At 39.7% G+C, this 20,940-nt stretch overlaps 2 protein-coding genes and 2 long non-coding RNA genes across 4 annotated transcripts in view; 2 read left to right on the forward strand and 2 right to left on the reverse strand.

Moving 5' to 3' along the window:
• The first annotated feature begins 7,548 nt into the window (after window positions 1-7,548).
• On the forward strand, window positions 7,549-8,535 carry LOC134319735 (uncharacterized). The gene is made up of 3 exons (XR_010013562.1): window positions 7,549-7,650; window positions 8,187-8,342; window positions 8,449-8,535. It is a non-coding gene; the product is annotated as an uncharacterized LOC134319735 (long non-coding RNA).
• Window positions 8,536-10,542: 2,007 nt separating this feature from the next.
• LOC134320279 (uncharacterized) lies at window positions 10,543-13,197 on the reverse strand. Its single transcript, XR_010013638.1, has 2 exons — window positions 12,855-13,197; window positions 10,543-11,870 (listed from the first exon to the last, which is right to left on the reverse strand). It is a non-coding gene; the product is annotated as an uncharacterized LOC134320279 (long non-coding RNA).
• A 3,876-nt stretch (window positions 13,198-17,073) lies between these two features.
• Window positions 17,074-20,210, forward strand: LOC134320365 (SAYSvFN domain-containing protein 1-like). Its single transcript, XM_063001724.1, has 2 exons — window positions 17,074-17,109; window positions 18,211-20,210. Exons 1-2 carry the CDS (start codon window positions 17,074-17,076, stop codon window positions 18,544-18,546), a joined length of 372 nt encoding a protein of 123 aa, XP_062857794.1. The 3' UTR covers window positions 18,547-20,210.
• The window catches only part of LOC134320280 (dynein axonemal heavy chain 8-like), a 57,170-nt gene continuing 55,868 nt past the window's right edge, over window positions 19,639-20,940 (reverse strand). The window contains exons 91-92 of the mRNA XM_063001619.1: window positions 20,453-20,574; window positions 19,639-20,083 (exon numbers count right to left, since the gene is read on the reverse strand). Of these exons, the coding sequence (XP_062857689.1) occupies window positions 19,796-20,083; window positions 20,453-20,574 (410 nt within the window). The 3' untranslated portion in view covers window positions 19,639-19,795. The remainder of the gene's footprint in view (window positions 20,084-20,452; window positions 20,575-20,940) is intronic.

The following is a 20,940-nucleotide window of genomic DNA, read 5'->3' on the forward strand; positions in this document are numbered from 1 at the left end:
ATTCTAAGACAAGGGTTTTAGAATATTTTTATTTGTTTTATTTTATTTCAGATACCGAATTCACTACGAATTTGAAGATTCCAAGACAAGGTTTTGGAATAATTTAATAAGGTATCCGAATTTGTTCCGAATTCGAAGATTTTAAGACAAGGTTTTGGAATAATTTATTCTCTGGACTGTGCAAACTAGAATTTGTGTAGGGTTCCGAATTCACTTAAGAATTCGAAGATTCTAAGACGAGGTTCCCAGGTTTATAGGAACCTGAAGATTCCGGAATATATAAATACATAGGTATTAGCTTAATGCATAGAAATTACGGTACTGTCCAGATACTAATGATAAAGGTGTGATGTTAATATTATTTATAATAGCGCTAAATGATTACTCTATTATTAATATTCTATAATTAATATTACTAATTACTAATACTATCAATCAAAATATAAAAGAGAAGGGGAGTGACTTAATTGAACAGTTTATTGAACTGGTGTGTTTGTGTGTCTGTGTTGTATGTGGCAACATATGTTTGATGAAGTAAGATGTAGGAGGAGTTAGATACTAGTGTTGCCTTTGTTGTTTGTGTTGTAATTGTTTAAATAATCTGTCCAGGTGAACTTAAGAAGTACAATGGGTAAAAGTAAAAGGAATTTAAAAGTTTGTGGAAAAACAAATACATGTTTAAATTAAGATTCTGTACACACATTAGTGTTATATTTATGTAAAAACTATGAAAAAAATGTTGTTTTACATTTTGCAAGGTGGGCAGAGAAAATGGGTTTTTAAGAAAAAGGTGGTTTTAGTAAAAGACAACTAAAAGAGTTCAAATTAAGTTAAAATAAAAGGAATGTGCAAGTAGGGAAAAGAAAAGACGGTATAAAAAAAGTGAAAATGAGAAGAAGGAACAGAGAAAGTGTAGGGACAAACTTAACCAAGTTATGTGTTAAGTAAAAGTTACAGGTTAAATCTCATCTGGACTCCTGCCCTGCCAGAAGGAGAAAGAACCAGGAAAAGAAACCAGCAGCAAATGGAGGAAATACAGGAGAAGCAATAGTGTCAGCTCCCCCAGCATTCTATCCTGAGGAGCCACAGAACCAAACTTCACCTCCCCGTTAACATTAAGCTGTTATCATCACAAGCAACACGTTCTGGCCTGCAGTTTTGGAAGCAGATGACAAACTCACCAGTGGGGGCAGACAAAATGGGAAAGGTGAATGTGATTCTTCAGTTGCTGTATACGGAGTTTTGGTCCAGCAAATATGATTTTGATCAACAGACTATGGACTATTGCTGATATCAGGGATGAAATGACACATATAACCATCCTGAGGAAAAGGCTCAAGAGGATGAGTGACGTAGACTGGAGTATGACAATGATGGAACGTACAGAGATGTGGTCAGAGGACTACTGGGAGGAATAAGAACTGTGTTTCCAGTAAAGATAACAGCTTGCATACAGGAGGACAAAGAGACTGTGCAGAATTATCCTGAACGACTGGAAAAGGTCCATAGTATTGATATTGGACTGCTGAAAAAACAAAAAAACAAACAAAAAAAAACTTCTTAAATGAACTGAACCAAGCAACAGAGACAGAGGAATAGGAAAATCATCATTTGCAAGTGCTGTGTGTTACACCTGTGGCAGAACAGGTCACATTGCAAAACAATACAGGATGGACTTACAAACGTTTATTGACAACATGGCCTGTTTTCAAATGTGGATTAACTGGACATTTTGCCAAAGACTGTGCACAAACTATACCTGGTTACAACAACTGAGGGCTGGAGTCCAGAGAAAGAGGCAACCTGATCAACAGATGAGTAGTCATACACCCACCCAATATTTTATTGTGATTATACCAATATGATACATACACCTAGGTATCTACTGGATAGCTAATAGCATGTATAGAGATTTCAGATTTTTAATAAACTTAGGAGCAACCTACTAATGTATTCATAAAACATAACATTCTACTCATATATGTTTTAGTAACAAAGAGTTTAAAAACATCAGTTCCTAATTTCTGCGATCTGTCCTATGAATCTTATGGGGAGCTATCTTATGTGTGCCTTTTGGAATTAAATTGGAAACAATGCCTGGAGGTATCACTATTTCTGTAAAAGACAGGGTCTGATCTCTTCTAAAGCTGGGAAAATTTTGCCAAAATTGTCCACTTAATTGTTCTGAATGGAAGTTGGTAGCTGATGTTTTGACACAAACAAATAATCATTAAACTTTTTGGTTAGGGAAAGAATTTTAGCTGGTGGGATTAGACTTAAATGTTTTGCATTGTACTGCTTATTTGCATAAAGGACCAGATTAAGTTTTTGAGCGCTCCTGGTTTATTGACCAGTGTACATCTAATTTTTGATGGAGATTTTTATTTTTCCTTTTCTGAATGGAAGTCAGTACTGTTTTTTCAGTAAAATTGAAGCGATGCATGGATAATTGTTTTTGACCGCGTTTGGAATAAGTTTGGCCAGTTTTGTGTTTAATGACTGTGATTCCACTAGCCACATTTTTTGATTACACCAAAGATAGGTCAGTGGAAAGATAAATATTATGTAAATTTGGAAAAAGGGGCTGCACCGGTGCAAATCAAACCAAAATTAGATTACAGATCATTCTTCATTCGTTGCTAAATGCTAACATTGTTTTCAAATAAAAAAAATAAAAAAATGATGCCCCAGAGAAACTTATCCCTAAGTGCAATAAACAGGCAGTAAATTTTGTTATCTCTGGAGCATCTGGGATCCCAAAATCTGTGAACTATTCTCAGCCAGGTGTCAAATGATAGCAAATGGTTTTTGATCTAGCTAAGGCCTTCTTTAACATTCCTTGGCACAAGCATAGTTAATTTTGAGTTGCATTTAGTTTTAATGGAAAATTCAGACACCTTTAAAAAAAAAAATTTTTTGGATGATGATTTTTTTTTCAGGGTAAAATGATATTTACATACTTGACATACTTTTCTGAGTATGTGCTCTTTTTGGTGCCATTGTGCTCTTTTTGGTGCCATATTTTTTATTTTTATGTTCTTGAGGCTCTGTTATGTGACATTGGACCTAAAAGCCCATAGTCATATTCAAAGGACACCTGAAGCTAAAAAAGTTGTTCAAGAAAGGTGGACCATGGTTTTTGTCCTTGTACAATTTCATGGTGATAACTTAGTAGTTTTAACTTTCTTTTTGTCTGCTGCAGAAAAGGCTGTAGTTATACCATGTGATCATGAGGGTTACTCATATCTAAACCCTGTTGGTGCTGAATGATGTTTTTGTTTTAACTAAAAGGAGAACTTTTCACTTATCAACTTAACAGTGATTGAATAAAAAACTACATTGTAGTCCCTAAAATAAACATTATTCTCATATGCCTTAATGTGCTTAATCCCACGCTCTTTTCACTAATTGCAGGAGATGGTGAACCTTGTGACTGTATTATTCTAATCTTATTTCTTCTAGGCCTGATTAGAATACTGAATTGGAGCTGTTTGTGGATAGAATTGCTTCCACGGATGCTGCAACAGACAGGAAACAAGTGGGCTTAGCTGAAATTTTAACACGTGATATTTTTATATCATTTGTCCCTCCTATCCAATTTATTGGCTCAAGCTGCTGAACTACAGGTTTTAATGACAGCTTATAGAAAGTGAAAGCAAAACTGCTTACGTGTTTATGAACTACGTGTTTCATAGGAATTGAACACAATTGTATTTGATGAGAGAGAGGTTTTTGACTAGTTTTGAAAAATGCCCACCATTACCTTGTTGCATAACTTGTGGATGCAGTTCTATGGCCCAAACAAATGACTGTTTGTAAATGTTAATGTTTTTTGTCCCAATTTCACAGGACAATGCCAGAGTTGACAGTGCTGACAAAGCAGCTGCACACCGCCACTGCTTACTAACAAACTATTAGTTTATAGGTCCAGATCACACCGGATTTTGATTTAACTAACATTCAATTTTGTGTTTTCCAACAGGAGAAATACATTCAGAGGGAAAACATGCCTTCCTAAATTACTTTACTGTACTATACCAAATTGACCCATGTGTAGGACCATGTGTCAGAGAGAAAAAAGGGGGAGGGAAACACCAATTAAACAATTTATGCAAAACTAAATTTGCCAAATGCAACAAAGGCTCTTAGTGCAGGACATCCTGTCTTTGATAAACCTTCTGAACTGAGATACCACTGTGTTTATCACCCAGCTATTAGAGGAGCTGTGGTTAGGGAAATGGGCACTGTTAAAAAAAAATATATATATAGATATAATAGTAATAATAATAAAATAAAATAAAATAGACTAAGTGCTGAAACTAACAAACAGAGGCCAAAGGCCTTTTCAATAATTCTCATGCAGATGAGGATGAGATAAACACCGAAACATGGCTTTAGGCCTTTTGAAATTCTATTTGGATGACCCCTACACAGGCATAGGATCAAATAATTCTGAACAATTAAACACAGGCCAAAAGGAAAATGTAATGCTTGGTTACTGTCACTTTGCTTTCTATTCTGAATTTTGTTCACAGGAAGGTGAAGGATTCTTTACCCAAACCAGCTGAGGGACTTCTACATAGCCTGAAACCGATGGGTAGTGGTGAATTGTGAATTATCTCAGATGAACCGGGTAGAACATGGAAAGATGGACAGGATTATTTCAAGTGCTGCTAACTGCTTAGACTGCGGTTCGAGTAGCTGAGAGAGATTCCTGGATTCATTGTTCACACTGCAGGAAAATTCACACACCTGATCTAAGCAGTTAAAGATGACTACTACGATTTACATCTGTACATTGTATTTCTTATTTCCTGAACAAACTCAGTAATATTTAGTTACCTTAAAAAAAAAAATTGTGCTGGATTTTATGTATATAATAATTTGTGTATATATGTATATATGTATTAACTTGTGTGATTTTAATTGTTGTAAGGTTTATGATGTGTATGGGGTAATTTAGGAGCTAACAAATGGTTTACAACTGAAGTTTACGACTGGAAGGTAACACCAGGGACAGGATTCACTCATGGGGGGTCTGGAATTTACAACTGGGCTCGTTTTTGAAGTTTATACATCTGTTTCACCCTGGGGGGGTCTCTTGATTCTCTTGAACAATGCATGGGGAATTAGTCAATGGGATACGAACTGTATGTATTTGATGTTGAAAGTATAAAAGACACAAGTGTTAACATCTCGAGGAAGGTTTTGTCAGATCTGTTCTGAAGCCTTCCTGCCGGCGTTACGTTCTTAAGAATAAAGGGTATTCTTAATTCCTAAGGCAAACTGGTCTGGTTTGGTTATTATCGCGGAAAAGTATTTTCGCCACGACAGTACCAAGAGCTGTTCCCTGATGTCCGAATTCTACCGAAGCACCACTATCTTGAGCACTATCCTTCAGATGATAAGATGTTTTGGACCAGTAGTTGCAGTTTGGACAATGCGATTTGAAGCCAAGCATGGCTTCTTTAAGAACATTGTGCAACACACCAGTTGCTTTAAGAATATACCTCTTACTTTGGCTTCAAAACATCAAATGATGATTGCTTTTCACATAAACTCACCATCCTATGGTACATCTAGCCTAAATGTATCTAATGTATCCACAGTTCCAGTTGATGTACTGAAGGAGGAAGTGGCTGAGGCTATTAGGCTAAAATGCCCTAGCATGTCTGAAGTTCATCTTGCCAAGAATGCATCAAGTAGTGGCATAGCCTACAGCAATGGCATGATAGTTGTCCATGGATCAGCAGGTGGATTACCAGAGTTTGCTGAAATTATTCAGATGTGTGTAATACATGAGAGTCTGTTTTTTATTGTAAAAGTTCTGTGTGGGTGGTACAGTGAACACTACAGAGCCTTTGAACTAAGCTTGTCCCCGTCCAGAGAAATAAAACTTGTGGCACTCAGTGAACTCACTGACACATATCCACTGGCCTGTTACATGGTTGGATCAAGCCGTATGGTGACCTTAAAAAGGCATATCATTATTAAAGGTTGGTTAACCCTCCCCAAAGTTGTCATTAAAAGTGTTCTGTTTTGTACATATATGCAATTTTGTTGGCTTGTGTGATCTAATGAACTCCAGGGCTAGGTTGCCAAGAGCTCCCAGTAGGGTCTCCCAAGGTGAACAGGTCTGGAGTGAAGATCCAAACAAACACGATCCATATTTCGCCCTTATGAACCCAAAGGAGAGCACACTGTGTGCCCTGCCCAGGAAAGGGTTACCAGGACCTACCCCTGGAGCTTGGCATGGGGGTAGTGTCCAACAACGAGTTTCTGGTGGCTAGGCAGCCCATTTAACCCTGGCCGAGCTCAACCCAAAAAGGCAACGTGGGAGGATGTTGTGGACCCACTACCCGCAAGATCCAGATTAAGGGTGTGGTGCAGTGTTTGTTGGGCACAGTGTGGGGGAAGGGGCCCCTGGCAGAAACATCTGGGTTTTTTGCTTGCCCTATTGCCACCATGACCCTAAAAGGATAAGTGGAGTAGTTGATGATGTTTTATGATTTGACTACAAAATAAAAGCCTGGGCTAGAATCAGTTTAAAAATGAGAAACCTGACATCCTATTCAATACATGGTTGTTTCAATACAATAAAAATAAATAAATAAAATAAAAAATCTGATTAACCTAAAATAATAAGTAATTATGCTTTAACCTAATCAGAGTTATCCTGGGTGACAACAGCAGTCAGAGGATAACTTTCCAAAATGGACTTCCTGAATCTATTAAAGAACTTGTTGATGAGGTACAAAGACAGTGTGAAGTTCACTTTAATTTTAGGCTTCAATTTATGGATGCACTATTTGGAAATGAGTTTATGAACCTTACTTCAGTTGATGAAGTACAGGATAGAGGGACAATCAGAGTAATTCCCATAAGTGACGCTTCAGCTCCCCACTGTGCTAATATCTCTTTTACCTCAGCTACTGCCCATCGCTCGGTTGATGAATCCTCATCTCTGTCTAGTGTTGACACAGATATACTCTCTTCACCAGTCATCGTCATCAAGCTCTCGGTCATTTTGGCCTAAAATCTTTCATGTTCCTAAGTTTTGTTATGATGCAGAGTTAACACTTCATCAGGGCAATGCAGCTTACAAGGAAAATGGTACATTGCTTATTCCAGATCCAAAACTGAAGTCAAACATTCCTGACGGCCTGGTGCAAGAAATAGTTACGTTTATGTCACTGATAAAGAGTTTAACACTGTTGGAGAGGCCCTCATCTCAAAGCATCCTTGCCTGACTGAGAAAGGCTCCCTCACTGGATTTGCTGGATGGAAAGCTAGCTTGAAGAATAAACTGGCAATCTACCGCACTCACTTGAGAAAGCTTGGGTGTCCAGAGGTGACAATAAACTCTCTTAAGCACAAACCAGAGGGCAAATCAAGTGCTGCTTTTGGCATAAAAAACCTAGGAGGTCTGAAGTGAACTACTGTCCCTCCTATCCTGCTGGAGAATCTGTTAAGAGCCTTGAGAGTGTGATAGTTGAGCTTCTTTCAGATGTTAAGAAGAAGAACAACAGGGAAGTACTGAGAATGAAAATGGAAAAGACATTTGCATACAGGAGACATGAAGTGGTTCGTGATACACCAATGATACAAGACTTTCAGGCAAGATGGCCAGCACTCTTTGACGTAAGCGAGGTATGTAATTTATAACATTCTACACACAGAGATGTTATGAACAAGCTAAAACAAAAGCTGTTTGTATGAAGCCTAACTGTTGAGCTTTGCCACAAAGCTAAACATTTGGCATATTTTTGTAAAATTATCTGCTGGCTGCTTGACGGCCCCCCTTAGTTTTAGACAAATTATCGTCATTATGTAGTCCGCTTATGTGCCCAACAAACATGTGGCCAACAAACACTGCACCACACCCTTACTTTGGATTTTTTGGGTAGTGGGTCCACAAGATCCTCCCATGTTGCCTTTTTGGGCTGAGCTTGACCAGGTTATGTGGGCTGCCTATAGCCACCAGGAACTCCCCGTCGTACACTACCCCCAGGCCAAGCTCCAGAGGTCATAATACTAATTATTTGTGAACTTTGGAACTGCTGTACAAATTAAACTTAAGCTTCCTCTTGCTTATAGTAAATAAACGGGTGACAAACGTTTTCATTGTATTTCTTTCCAAATTCCTGCTTCACAGCACATTTATGTCTAATCATTCTTGTTTTTAGATAAATGCTGAATTTAAGCGGATTACCACCATGCCCCTTCAGTCCAGATTTCTCTCTCAGTTAGATGTGCACTCTGAGAAACTGATGGTTCTGTTTAAAAAAAGAGGAGGACAAATAGGCAAACACCTAGAGAGCATCATAGCACCCATGGCTCAAGTAAGAATGCTTCCTTGAAAAAAGTACTGCTTTGTTGATGTAGCATTTGATTAAAAGGAAAAAGACTTTAAGCAAACAACTTGCTCTGCTTATTCCCTTTGAATAGAATGATGATGTTGATTTAGGACGAGAATGTATCATCAAGGCAATTTGTGTGTACCTCAACGAGGATCCAGAAAACCTCTTTAGAGAGTATGTGGTGAGTACTATTTTTGAGGTTCAGATGCCCAGATATTATCTTTAATATTTTGTAAACTTTACAATGTCTATTTATTGAAATTCTATATCAGCCAAGTCAGATATCAATATTGTAATGATGGGGCTGTGACAGTATGGATTTTTACTATGGTGAAAAAGCAAAATATGCCTGCTCTTTGGCAATTTATTGCCAGTGACTTGTTAGCATGTAAATGAATATGGGTAATAAAATACAGTAAATAGAATAATAATTCTGATGAGAATATTGCAGTTGAAATCCATTTTGGGGCCCAGTGCGATCATTCACAAAAATGTGTAGGCTGATTTTATTATTACTTTATGTTATTTATTTATGTAATTTAGATGGATTGGGGTGTTGAGTCACTTATTAAATCTCATCTTTAGATTTTGATTGATCCTGTTTTTCTGAGAGCCGGTATGTCTCAGATGGGCGGGGCAGCCTGTTATATAGTAAGAACCTGTTCTTTTTTGTTCTGAAAATGTTTGTTTATATTCCACATGAAATTTAAAACAATTATTTATTTATTTGTTAAATAATCTTTATTATATCTTGTTTTTACCTAGAACAACAGTTTAATAATATTCTACTTTATCTTTGATTCGTTTGTATACATTAAATGTGATATTTCACATAGATTTTACCACAATTCTACCTTACTGGTACTTCTATATATTTTTTTACTGGCACAGTAGGTAGTGTGGGTGCCACTCAGCTCCCGGGTACAGGTAGCCTGGGTTTGAACCCTGCATCACACACTCTTTGGTAATAAGAGGAGTATTTGTGCAGGGCTTCTGTGTTATTTTGTTCCTTCAGGTCGTTTATTCCTTGTGTTATTTTATAAATATAAATGAATATTAAAATGTTGTATTTATTTTACGTTTCACTGGGGTTCATAGCTGTACTGGTGTAACTCAGACTCACTGGATCATAAATAACATCCTGAATATGTTTATTACAGCTCTGTGTGTTTGTTGGGTGGAAACGATTCAGATTCGTTCTTCAGATGCCTGGACAGATCAGGATCACAATTCCTAATATACACCGATCAGCCATAACATTAAAACCACCTCCTGGTTTCTTCCTGGCTCCACTTACCATATAGAAGCACTTTGTAGTTCTACAATTACTGACTGTAGTCCATCTGTTCCTCTGCATACTTTTTAAACCTGCTTTCATGCTGTTGATGATCCAGGACCCCCACAGAGCAGGTATTATTTAGGTGGTGGATGATCTCAGCAGGATCTCAGCACTGCAGTGACACTGACATGGTGCTGGTGTGTTAGTGTGTGTTGTGCTGGTAGGAGCGGATCAGACACAGCAGCGCTGCTGGAGTTTTTAAATACCGTGTCCACTCACTGTCCACTCTATTAGACACTAGTTGGTCCACCATGTAGATGTAAAGTCAGAGACGATCGCTCATCTATTGCTGCTGTTTGAGTCGGTCATCTTCTAGACCTTCATCAGCGGTCACAGGACGCTGCACACGGGGCGCTGTTGGCTGGATATATTTGGTTGATGGACTATTCTCAGTCCATCAGTGACAGTGAGGTGTTTAAAAACTCCAGCAGCGCTGCTGTGTCTGATCCACTCATACCAGCACAACACACACTAACACACCAGCACCATGTCAGTATCACTGCAGTGCTGAGAATGATCCACCAACTAAATAATACCTGCTCTGTGGGGGTCCTGACCACTGAAGAACAGGGTGAAAGGACTACAGTCAGTAATTGTAGAACTACAAAGTGCTTCTATATGGTAAGTGGAGCTGATAAAATGGACAGTGAGCGTAAAAACAAGGAGATTTCTTCTCTCTTTCTGTGAGGTGATGCTGAAGATGAAAAATTCGGCGTCCCAGAATAATTTTTCTCCTGTTTTAGATTTCGGCGGCGTGAATAATTTACTTGGGATGAATTTTCACTCTGGAGTTTCGGATCTGCGGCGCAGTTTAGTTTTGCGACGTATTAAAAACCACAGACGCTTTAAAACCGCTTATTTATTATTATTATTATTTAGATTACGTCTGATCTCGTTAATCTCTTTAGCAGTGAGACACAGACTCTTTTTCAGCTTCTTATCCTTCAGAGAATCTTTCAAAGCCTCAATTTCACCCTGTTTGAGCTTCTTCTCCAGGTCATCAATCAGTTTCTGGCTGTTTTCAGGATCAGAGACCCAGTCTTCCAGTTTGGCCATGGTGGATAAGGTCTTGAGATCTGTTGAAATGTAGATAATGTAGTTGTTTACACAGTGTATCAGATTTTCATTTGTACACTGGCTACTGCAGTTGAAGGTCAAAGCTTTGCAAACACTGGTAGGGAACACATTATCGTAAAAAGGAATTTGTGTCCTTACTGGTTTATTTTATTTTTGCATATTTGCAACTTTTAGTTTTTTTGCACCTCTTAAAAAAGTGTAATATAAGACAAGGGGCAGATAATTTGTCACAGCACACATATCATGACAGTACTACACTTTAAATAATTTTCTGCAATGGTTTCTTTTCTTTGACCGAATTATTGAAACCCAAACCCTGAATTTGATGCCTATAACACATTCCAATAAAAGTTACAGAATGTTGAAGTGGAGAAGGGTTTTGGGACTTAACAAAGATACAAGTTACCATCAAGGCATCTTTTCTTGGGAAGTCTGTAGTTATTTTAGCACGGTGATACCAGGCCTCATTCTGCCTGCACTACAACAGTGCGGCTTCCTAGACACAGAGTGTGTGTGTGCTTGACCAGCCTGCCTGCAGTCCAGATCCACAAGAAACACTGCAACAATCAGTGTCCTCAGTTCCAGACGCATTAAAAAGTCTCATTAATAAAAATGCTGATGGGACTTGGTAGGGAACACACCCCCGTCCTGACTTTTTTGGAGTTACAGCATCAAATTCTAAACGTGTTTCTATTTACAAACTAGAATGAGGTTGATCAGTGAAACATTAAGAATCTTTTCTTTGTACTTTTATCAGTTAAATAAAGATTTAAGGGAAGTAACACATCACACATTCTTCTTTTTACTGTCATGTATTAAACGTGACCCGTCTGTGTTGCTCAATTACAGATTAATAAATGATTGCCGTAGTTTTGAATTTTTTTATTGTCGTCCTGGTCAGGGTCGCGGATGGTCTGGTTTCACCAGAAAAGACTGGGTGCAAGGCAGGAATACCCTGGATGGGATGACGACATTAAAGCATTAATAGATTTTAGTGGGTTAGTAAGAATTTAGTTTTTACTTACTTGGAGAATTATTGAGACGGTTATCTGGTTCATCCACGCCGTCCTCTGTTTGACTCCTAAACCTCTTCCCTGTGTAAACATGTAAGAAAAAATAACACACACACAGAAAAATCACAAATACCTTCAAATCATCAAGCAAGACCTTAATATACCTAAAAATGACTAAATGTATAAAGGTATTTTAATGATTTACTTTAAGTGTTTCAGCCAAATCAGTTATATGAAATAAATGATGTCTGGAAAAGAGTAGGGCTGGGTATCGCCACTAATTTCCTGGATCGATTCGATTCGATTCACAAGGTCCCGATTCGATTCGATTCGATTTCGATTCAACACATTTAGGCATATTTGAGTTACATTAACAGGTTTTGTTTAAATATGTACAGATGTTCAGAGAACGAATGTGATAATTGTACAAAGAACATAATATTTTCATTAATAAAAATATTTGTGTATTTTGTTTACATAAATAATTACTCCAAAACAGAAAACAGTAACATTCATTTTTTATTATTATTTTATATGTCTGACACGCTACAACATTGTAAATGTAATGTAAACATACACCTGGCTGTTGAACAGCTTATGCCAAGTTTACACGACACGACACTCTGATTAACACCTGGTCGCTGTAATGTTCACACTACACGACTGATCGGCGATGGGGGGTTTTACACTACACCATCTATCACCAGGGGGAATCACAGGTGAGCTTCTCTGCTCTCCAAAACTACGTTCTGTCACGAAAACACACGTGAGAAGTGATGAAAGGTTTAATGATACCACGTCCAAACATGCACATCAACAAGTAGCGAGAGATGAAAGTTTGTGCGCCGATGAAATAAATGAATCTGAGTGGATTTGGCAACACGAGCAGCATGGCTTGTTCTATAGTGAGTTGGAGGTTAATAAATATTTTGTTTTGTAGAGAACGATCAGGTCAGAAATACTGTAAAACTCGCGTGTGCTGATGTATTCTGATAGAAACTATATTGCGCTCCTGAACCACCTGTTTACAACCTCGCCCCTGTGTTTCCCCTCGCTGTTTCTCACATTGATTGAGAGCCGAGTTTTGATCGCAGAGCGAACACCGAGTTCCTCCCGAATCCAGCACCGACCCGTCACCGAGCGAAAATCAGGGCTAGAATCATGTAGTGTGAACCAGGCATAACTTGAGCTTCTGCCATGCTGAACTGATGTGCAGGTCAGATCTCGTTGCGCAAAAAAACACTGGCTGGTCACGCGAGATTAAAGGGGGTAACAGATTTCCGTGTGCACCGTAAAAAAGGGGCGTATTTAAAAGATCGATCTCGAGTTTATATGAATCGATATCGGATCGTTCAAATAAAGATTGATTCGAATCGAAAAATCAATTTTATAAACCCACCCCTAGAAAAGACTGTTCCAGAATTTCTGTGTTTGCTGTGTACAGACTCCAGTGGCCTGTACACAGCTCTGTCCCTAACCCCACTGAACACCTTTGAGATGCACTGGAACACTGAGGCCCTCTTGTTCAACATCAGTGCCTATAGGCAGTCCAATAATCTCATGGTCGAGTGTCCACAAACTTGTGGCCTAATAGTGCCCTACAGCAGTGGTCCCCAGCCACTGGGCCGCAGACCGCTACCAGTCTGTGGGTCATTTATTACTGGGCCGCACAGAAAGAAAAAATAATTAGAGACGCTACAATAGCAATGAAAACACTGCGCCAATTTTCAACACACTTCAGGCGCTATTGCCTCCTATCACCACTAGGTGGGAGCTACATCTTGTTGCATTGAAAAAAGCTGATTTTCCATTATTGTGAGTTAGTTATTACACAGTTACATAGTTATTTTATTTTAAATCCTCCCACCCTGCCAGTCCGTGACATTATGTCTTAAATAAAACCGGTCCATGGTGCAAAAAAGATTGGGGACCTCAGCCCTATAGGTCAGAGTTTTACTGTGACTTACTCTCTGGTTCGGCATTGTCAACCTCATTTCTGTTAGAAATGTTAATAAATCAACCAACAAACCAATGATCATGATCAATTCTGTCATTTCTTACAGCCAGCAGTTAATATTCGGCTCCTTTAGTGAATAAGTTCTCTACAGAACTTGTTATCAACCTACACCAGTAAAATGCTTAACTTTGCACCCCTGGGATCAGATGAATCCCCCCCCCATCTCCAAACCGGCAGGTGTAGCAACAATTCATAACAAGTATGTTCTTTTTTGTCTAATAATTATTAGTTTTAAAGCTAAAAGTGACCAAATTCTTTTGATGTTACTGTTTTACTGCCATATTTGTTATGTTGGGCTGGTTTTTGATTCAGTAAAGCATGAAAACTTATTGACCTCACACTCAGTGATGTGTTATTCTGAAGGATCACTATATATGCCCATTGGTTACTGGTTACCATCAACTAATGACCATTAGGACTTGGTAAGGGGAAGAGGTATTTATCTAAAACACAGTCGTCAGCTGGAACAAAATCACAGAAGCAATTAATAGAGTTCTATTATTATGATTTAAAAACAAAACTCAAAAGTCAGGCTTACCCAGTTCTTTCATTAAATCAGACTCGTTCTCTTTTAGCCAATCATAAACACACTGATAGGCTTTCTCGCTGTTCAGGTGCTCGTATAATTCTCTCATTTGTTTCTGGCTGGTTGTCTGTCTTTTGATGTTAGAATACATTTCAGCTTTAATAATGCCCTTCCCACGCAGAACATCAGCCAGACCTAATGGATTTCTTGTCCTTTTGATAAGTTCCGCCTGGTGTTTCTTCAGAAAATGCTTTGCACCGAGTTCTGCCATGGCGCCTGTACAGCAAACAAACAGTGTGTTAGAACAAACAACCCTACAGAGAGCTGCTGGTGACCTTATCAATATGCATAATTCATGCCCACGCTCTGTTAACATGTGGGATGAGAGCCTAATGCACGGCCATGACTAACATTTGTGAACGATATTATTAAAGTGTGAAGTTAAAGCTCTTAAGGGAAGCTAAATCTCGTGCTCTAGGGCCAGAGAGAGCATGAGTTCACTACCAGTCTGAAATAATACCCACATTCTTCCCTGTGTCCCTGCCAGCAGTAATGCCCAGTCACACCGAGCTGTCCCACAGTGGCTGGCATTTGTTTGGCACCCAGTTTTTTTTTTACAGTGTGCATGCACATATAATACATTAGTGACATAAAGTAAAATAATACATGTCACTATTTGTAATAATTAGATATAAACAGCTTTAAAATAAATGTGCAGATGAGAGTTTCCTGTAGAAGACATGTTCACTTACTTTCACTTAGAAAATCAACTCATAATCAAATAGAGGAGCACAAACTTTACACCATTTATTCCTTTTAAAGCCAGAATGTAATAATAATAATAATAATACATTTTATTTATAACGCACTTTACATTTGAAAACAAATCTCAAAGTGCTACAGAAAAACAGTAATATAAAACATGAAATATAAAACAAATATAAACATAGCATTATGAGACATACATCATAAAATCAGCGTTAATTTAACAGTCATAACATCTGTTAAAAAGTAAAGTTTTTAGACCCTTTTTAAAACTCTCAATCGTCTGTGGTGCCCTCAGATGGTCAGGAAGGGCATTCCATAGACGAGGAGCAGCAGAACAGAAAGCCCGATCACCCATGGTACTTAGTTTAGTTCTGGGAATGTGGAGAAGATTTGATTTTGCAGAAAGGAGGGATGAAATTTTAGGGGTAAGAAGTTCTTTCATGTAGGGCGGTGCATTTCCATAGATGCACTGATATGTAAGGAGAGAAATTTTATATTCTATCCTTGCAGAGACAGGGAGCCAGTGGAGTGAAAGAAGGATAGGTGTAATGTGCTCGTGTTTCCGTACTCTCAGCAGGATCCGTGCAGCACTATTCTGGATATACTGCAATCTCTGGAGACTCTTGGTAGAAATCCCGATGAGAAGTGCATTGCAGTAATCCAGCCTGGAGGAAACAAATGCGTGAACCAGCTTTTCAGCATCTGAGATGGTGATGGTAGGACGAAGTTTGGCAATGTTTCTGAGATGATGAAAGGAGGTCTTGCATAGATGTTTAATATTGGCTTCAAAAGTGAGTTGAGGGTCGAATTTTATGCCAAGATTGATAACCGTTGAAGAGGGAGAAATAGTATGACCAGCCAGTGTAATACTGGTTATAGGGGATGACTGGGTCTGGAGTGAGGTGCCAACCAACATCACTTCAGTTTTTGCACTATTTAGCTGAAGAAAGTTGTGTTTCATCCACAAACTTATCTCCTCCAGGCAGGCAGAGAGTATTGAAAGAGATGCTGATGAAGATGATGATGAGGGAGCAGCAGAATGGAGGGAATTTGTGTCAATTTTCATGTAAAGTTGTATATCATCAGCGTAGCAGTGAAATGAAACTCCATAGCGTTTTATAATTTGGCCAAGGGGAAGCATGTATAGGGTGAAAAGGACGGGGCCCAGGACTGACCCCTGGGGGACTCCGCATGTCACAGCATATGACTGGGACCTTGCATTTCCAATAGAGATGTACTCTGTTCTGTCGGTAAGATAGGACTGAAACCAAGCCAGGGCAGCATCAGTGAGTCCAATGGTGTGGTATAACCGGCGTAAGAGCATACCATGGTCAATGGTGTCAAATGCTGCCGATAAATCCAGGAGGACAAGCAGAGAAGGTGAGCCAGCGTCAGCCATCATCAGAAGGTCATTGGTAACTTTAACCAAGGCCGTTTCTGTGCTATGAGCAGAGCGGAAACCAGACTGAAATTTTTCAAAAAGGTTGTTGTGTTTAAGGTGATCCTGGAGATAAGTGTCAACTACTTTTTCCAATACCTTAGAGAGAAAAGGAAGATTGGAGATAGGCCTATAATTTGCCAAAACTTCAGGATCAAGTGCTGTTTTTTTTAGAAGTGGTCTAATTATGGCAGTTTTTAATGAAGGTGGAACATAGCCAGCTTGGAGGGAGAAATTTACTACAGTTGTAATCAGAGGACTTATAGTAACGGTGTGCACTTTTACTAAAGCAGTAGGAAAGGGGTCCAGGGCATTTATGTAGAGTAAATGTGGACTCTTACCTGTGCAGGTTAGATAAAGATGTAATTAAACGGAGCGATATATAACCCTTATTTCCTCCACAATAATAACAGAACTGGCGCTTCTGTCATGCAGTACTTGTATTTTTGAACAGACGTTTTGGCGCAAAGCGGCGTTAACCAATAGAGATTCGCGGTTTAAGCCACGTGTCCTGTTCGCGCCAACGTTACTGCGCATGTGGAGTGAGTCAAATCATTGCGATTCGACTCATGTAAGCTTGTAATGAGCATTTCATTGTTAAACATTCCAGTTTCCTCATTTCCACCTTCTAGTCGTCGTCAGTAAGTGTACAGAATCTGCATGTACTGATGATCTGTATTCATGTATTTAGAAGAACAGGATCTTTGAGAAAGCTGTTTTCTGTCGGATGTTAGAGTCGATCATTTGACTCGGCTCACTGAGTCGGTTCTTTATATAAACTTTTGATCCGACTCGCGATAAAGTGAAATACGGAAACTTGCAGTAAAAAGCATTATTGTGTTAATAAACTGAATAATTAGGTTATTACAAGTTATATCATCTGTTTAGATGCAGTTTAGTAATCTGATCATGATGTTAGGATTTTCGGAACATAACATAAACTCAATATGGGAAGTTTTACCATGTTTCCTTGGTAGGGTCCCTCCCTGCTGTTGAGAGTGTTGTTGAGTGCTGTTGTTGAGAGTGCTGTTGAGAGTGTTGTTGAGAGTGCTGTTGAGAGTGATGTTGAGAGTGCTGTTGAGTGTTGTTGAGAGTGCTGTTGAGAGTGTTGTTGAGAGTGCTGTTGAGTGTTGTTGAGAGTGCTGTTGAGAGTGTTGTTGAGAGTGCTGTTGAGTGTTGTTGAGAGTGCTGTTGAGAGTGTTGTTGAGAGTGCTGTTGAGTGCTGTTGTTGAGAGTGCTGTTGAGAGTGTTGTTGAGAGTGCTGTTGAGAGTGATGTTGAGAGTGCTGTTGAGTGTTGTTGAGAGTGCTGTTGAGAGTGTTGTTGAGAGTGCTGTTGAGAGTGATGTTGAGAGTGTTGTTGAGAGTGCTGTTGAGTGTTGTTGAGAGTGCTGTTGAGAGTGTTGTTGAGAGTGATGTTGAGAGTGTTGTTGAGAGTGCTGTTGAGAGTGTTGTTGAGAGTGTTGTTGAGAGTGCTGTTGAGTGTGTTGTTGAGAGTGCTGTTGAGAGTGTTGTTGAGAGTGATGTTGAGAGTGTTGTTGAGAGTGTTGTTGAGAGTGCTGTTGAGAGTGTTGTGAGTGTTGTTGAGAGTGCTGTTGAGAGTGCTGTTGAGAGTGTTGTTGAGAGTGCTGTTGAGAGTGCTGTAGTTTGATTGTATTGTGCTCTGCCCTGTAGCAGGACAGCTCGGACTGGTTGCTGGACAGCGCGGTGGGCCGCTGGCTGGGCGTGGACCGTTTGGCCGTCACTAACCTGACCCTGCTGAAGGTGCTGCTGTGGCTGGTTCTGCTGGGTCTCTTCTGTGAGCTGGACTTCGGGCTTCCCTTCTTCCTCATCTCTCTGTTCTACTGGCTGTACGAGGGTCTGCGCAGCCCCACGCTCAGGAGACCCGGAGAGATGAGCGCCTACTCCGTCTTCAACCCCGACTGCCAGCCCATCCTGGGGACGCTCACCGCCGAACAGCTGGAGGGCGAGATGGGCTACAGACTCCTAAACACCGGGGCACGGACGTAACGCACGAGACCCTGACGGAACCGCTGGAATTCGGAACATCCAGGTCCGAGTGCAACGGTCAGACTTCAGCTGGAGCCTCGGGGGCTGAACGAGGACGTCGGTACATTTATATAAATTACTGATGAAAAAAGAAGAATGTTTTTTATTTTATATATTTATCTACACATGAAACTATGAAATTCTTTCTTTGTATATCCCAGCTAGTTTGAAAGCTGGGGTCAGAGCGCAGGGTCAGTCATTGTATGGCACCGGAGCAGACGGGGTTAAGGGCCTTGCTCAAGGGCAATTTTCTGACTGATAGCCCAAAGCTCTACCCACTAGGCTACCACTGTCCAATAAGAACCTTTTTTTAAAACAAGAATTTATGGCGTGTCTGAGGGAATTTGTGCCTGTTCAGTCAAAAGAGCATGTGACGTCGGGCACTGATGCTGGATGAGAAGGTTTTTGATCACCATGACCCTGACCAGGCGGTAAAAACAATTTAAAACTGTAGTCGTGCCAAACAAGGGCCATAAAGTATGTAGATGTAGAAAGTGTGTAAGCATGCAAATTCTTTAGCATAATTACTAAAACACATGAGCTTAATTAGGAAGGACGTCCACATACTTTTGGACAGGATTTTGTAAATGGCAAGTTTATGTTTTTTACAGGTTCTAAATTCCTATTTCACGTTCAGTTTGAACAGTTTGTAGGATAAACCAGAACATCATCATCATCAGTACCCAGCCTTACTAATGCTCTGTTGTACTACAGAATGAGCACAAATTCCCACAGACACACTTTAAAGCCTTGTGAGAAGCTTCTCAGAGGAGCGGCTGCTGTTCTAGCTGAGAGATCACACAGAGGATCAGTCTGGTTTTTTTTTTAAATGGGACGTCCGACAAGCTAATGGTCGGGCGTCCGAATACTTTTGACCATACCAGCTGAATACAGATCAGCTACTTACAGTTCAGAAAGTCATTTAAGTGAATTTAATAAAGTAAAAGTCGTGGGTCTCAGACTATAAATTGATAATAATATAATTAATCTTGTTTATAAATGCAGAAAAACTGCAGTTGTGGTGACAGAACTTGTACCAAAGATCAAACACAGTTTAGTGAAGATAAACTCATATTTTTTTTATTTTTAATGCTGAACAAGAACCTGAACCTTTTAATAACAATTAAAATATTTTTCCATGAACTGAATTGAATAAAGAACAAAGAAACGGAACGCGTGTGTGGGTCAGTGTGTGTGTGTGTTGGTGCGATTATTTGATATCACACAGCAGGGCGACACCGCGCAGGATCCAGTGGTCGGGGGGCTGCACCGTACGCAGCACGATTCCGGTGATGTAGGTGAGGTCGGTGCGCCGGGGTTTCTTGTAGACGGGGCAGACGTACAGTCTGGGGTCTTTCGGGGCGGTGGAGTTGATGGCGAATATGTGCACCACGGGGAGAGGGGTGAACAGCACTTTGGGCGTGGCCTCGACGAGACAGCAGTTCTTGCGGTCCCAGCCGGCTCCGTCCAGATAGAGGCCGTACACGTACACGCCCTCCTACACCACAAACATAAATACATGAATAAATATAAGCATGGACAGTGTTGAAATTAGGAGCAGGCTGTGCTGTGGACTCACGTTCAGCCCTGCGTGACCCTGTGGAATAAAGAATTTACCACCTAAATCAGAATCTGCTTTATATAAAGTATGTTTACACACACGAGGAATTCGTTTCCAGCTGTTGTTATCTCTCTACAATATACAGACAAGATTATACAGGTAATGTACTAGACAGAATTTTGTATATATACAGAAAATAGAGAAATAGCACAGATAAATAGTAAATAATTAAAATGAAAATACAGCAATGTACAGTATGTACATCATTTGGTGTTGAGTGTTCTGCCCTCTGTGTGGCGCTCTTACCGTGGGTGCGGTGGTGATCTCCTCCTTGGTTTGCTTTAACACCTCGTTGTGTAGAGTGACGGTGTCCAGCGCCCAGCCTCGGTGTGCCCTCGTCACCTCCTGCATCATCGCTGTGAGGAAACCTGCAGCGGTCACACACAATAATAAATACTAACCATGGTACGGACGGTTTATTTACATGCAGTTGTTTAGAATACGGACTTTTGTGTAAAACAGGAATGCTCGTCATTTGGACACGTGATAAGATAAAAACTTACAGCCAAATAATAAAGCGGCTTCATTACATTTTATTCCTGAATTACTCTAAAAGATGCACTAAATCTTATTAAAGAGCTACGATGTGATTCCAGGATTAGGAAATGTACGACTGCTACCTATAATGCAAACCCGCTCTCACCTTTCTGTGTTTTTCCCACAATGCCATGGTTCTAATTGGGTTTTGTGAAACAATGCTTCACTTTTCACTGTCCTACTGGTGGTGCTTTGAA

The sequence above is a fragment of the Trichomycterus rosablanca genome, chromosome 9 (assembly GCF_030014385.1).
Source record: "Trichomycterus rosablanca isolate fTriRos1 chromosome 9, fTriRos1.hap1, whole genome shotgun sequence".
NCBI classification, from domain to species: Eukaryota; Metazoa; Chordata; class Actinopteri; order Siluriformes; family Trichomycteridae; genus Trichomycterus; species Trichomycterus rosablanca.

Bases quoted from the DNA above. Each gene is read 5' to 3' on its own strand.
- LOC134320365 (XM_063001724.1), top strand. From the start codon at position 17,074: ATGTGGAGTGAGTCAAATCATTGCGATTCGACTCAT. The intron at 17,110-18,210 runs GTAAGCTTGTAA...TCTGCCCTGTAG, and splicing joins ATCATTGCGATTCGACTCAT to CAGGACAGCTCGGACTGGTT.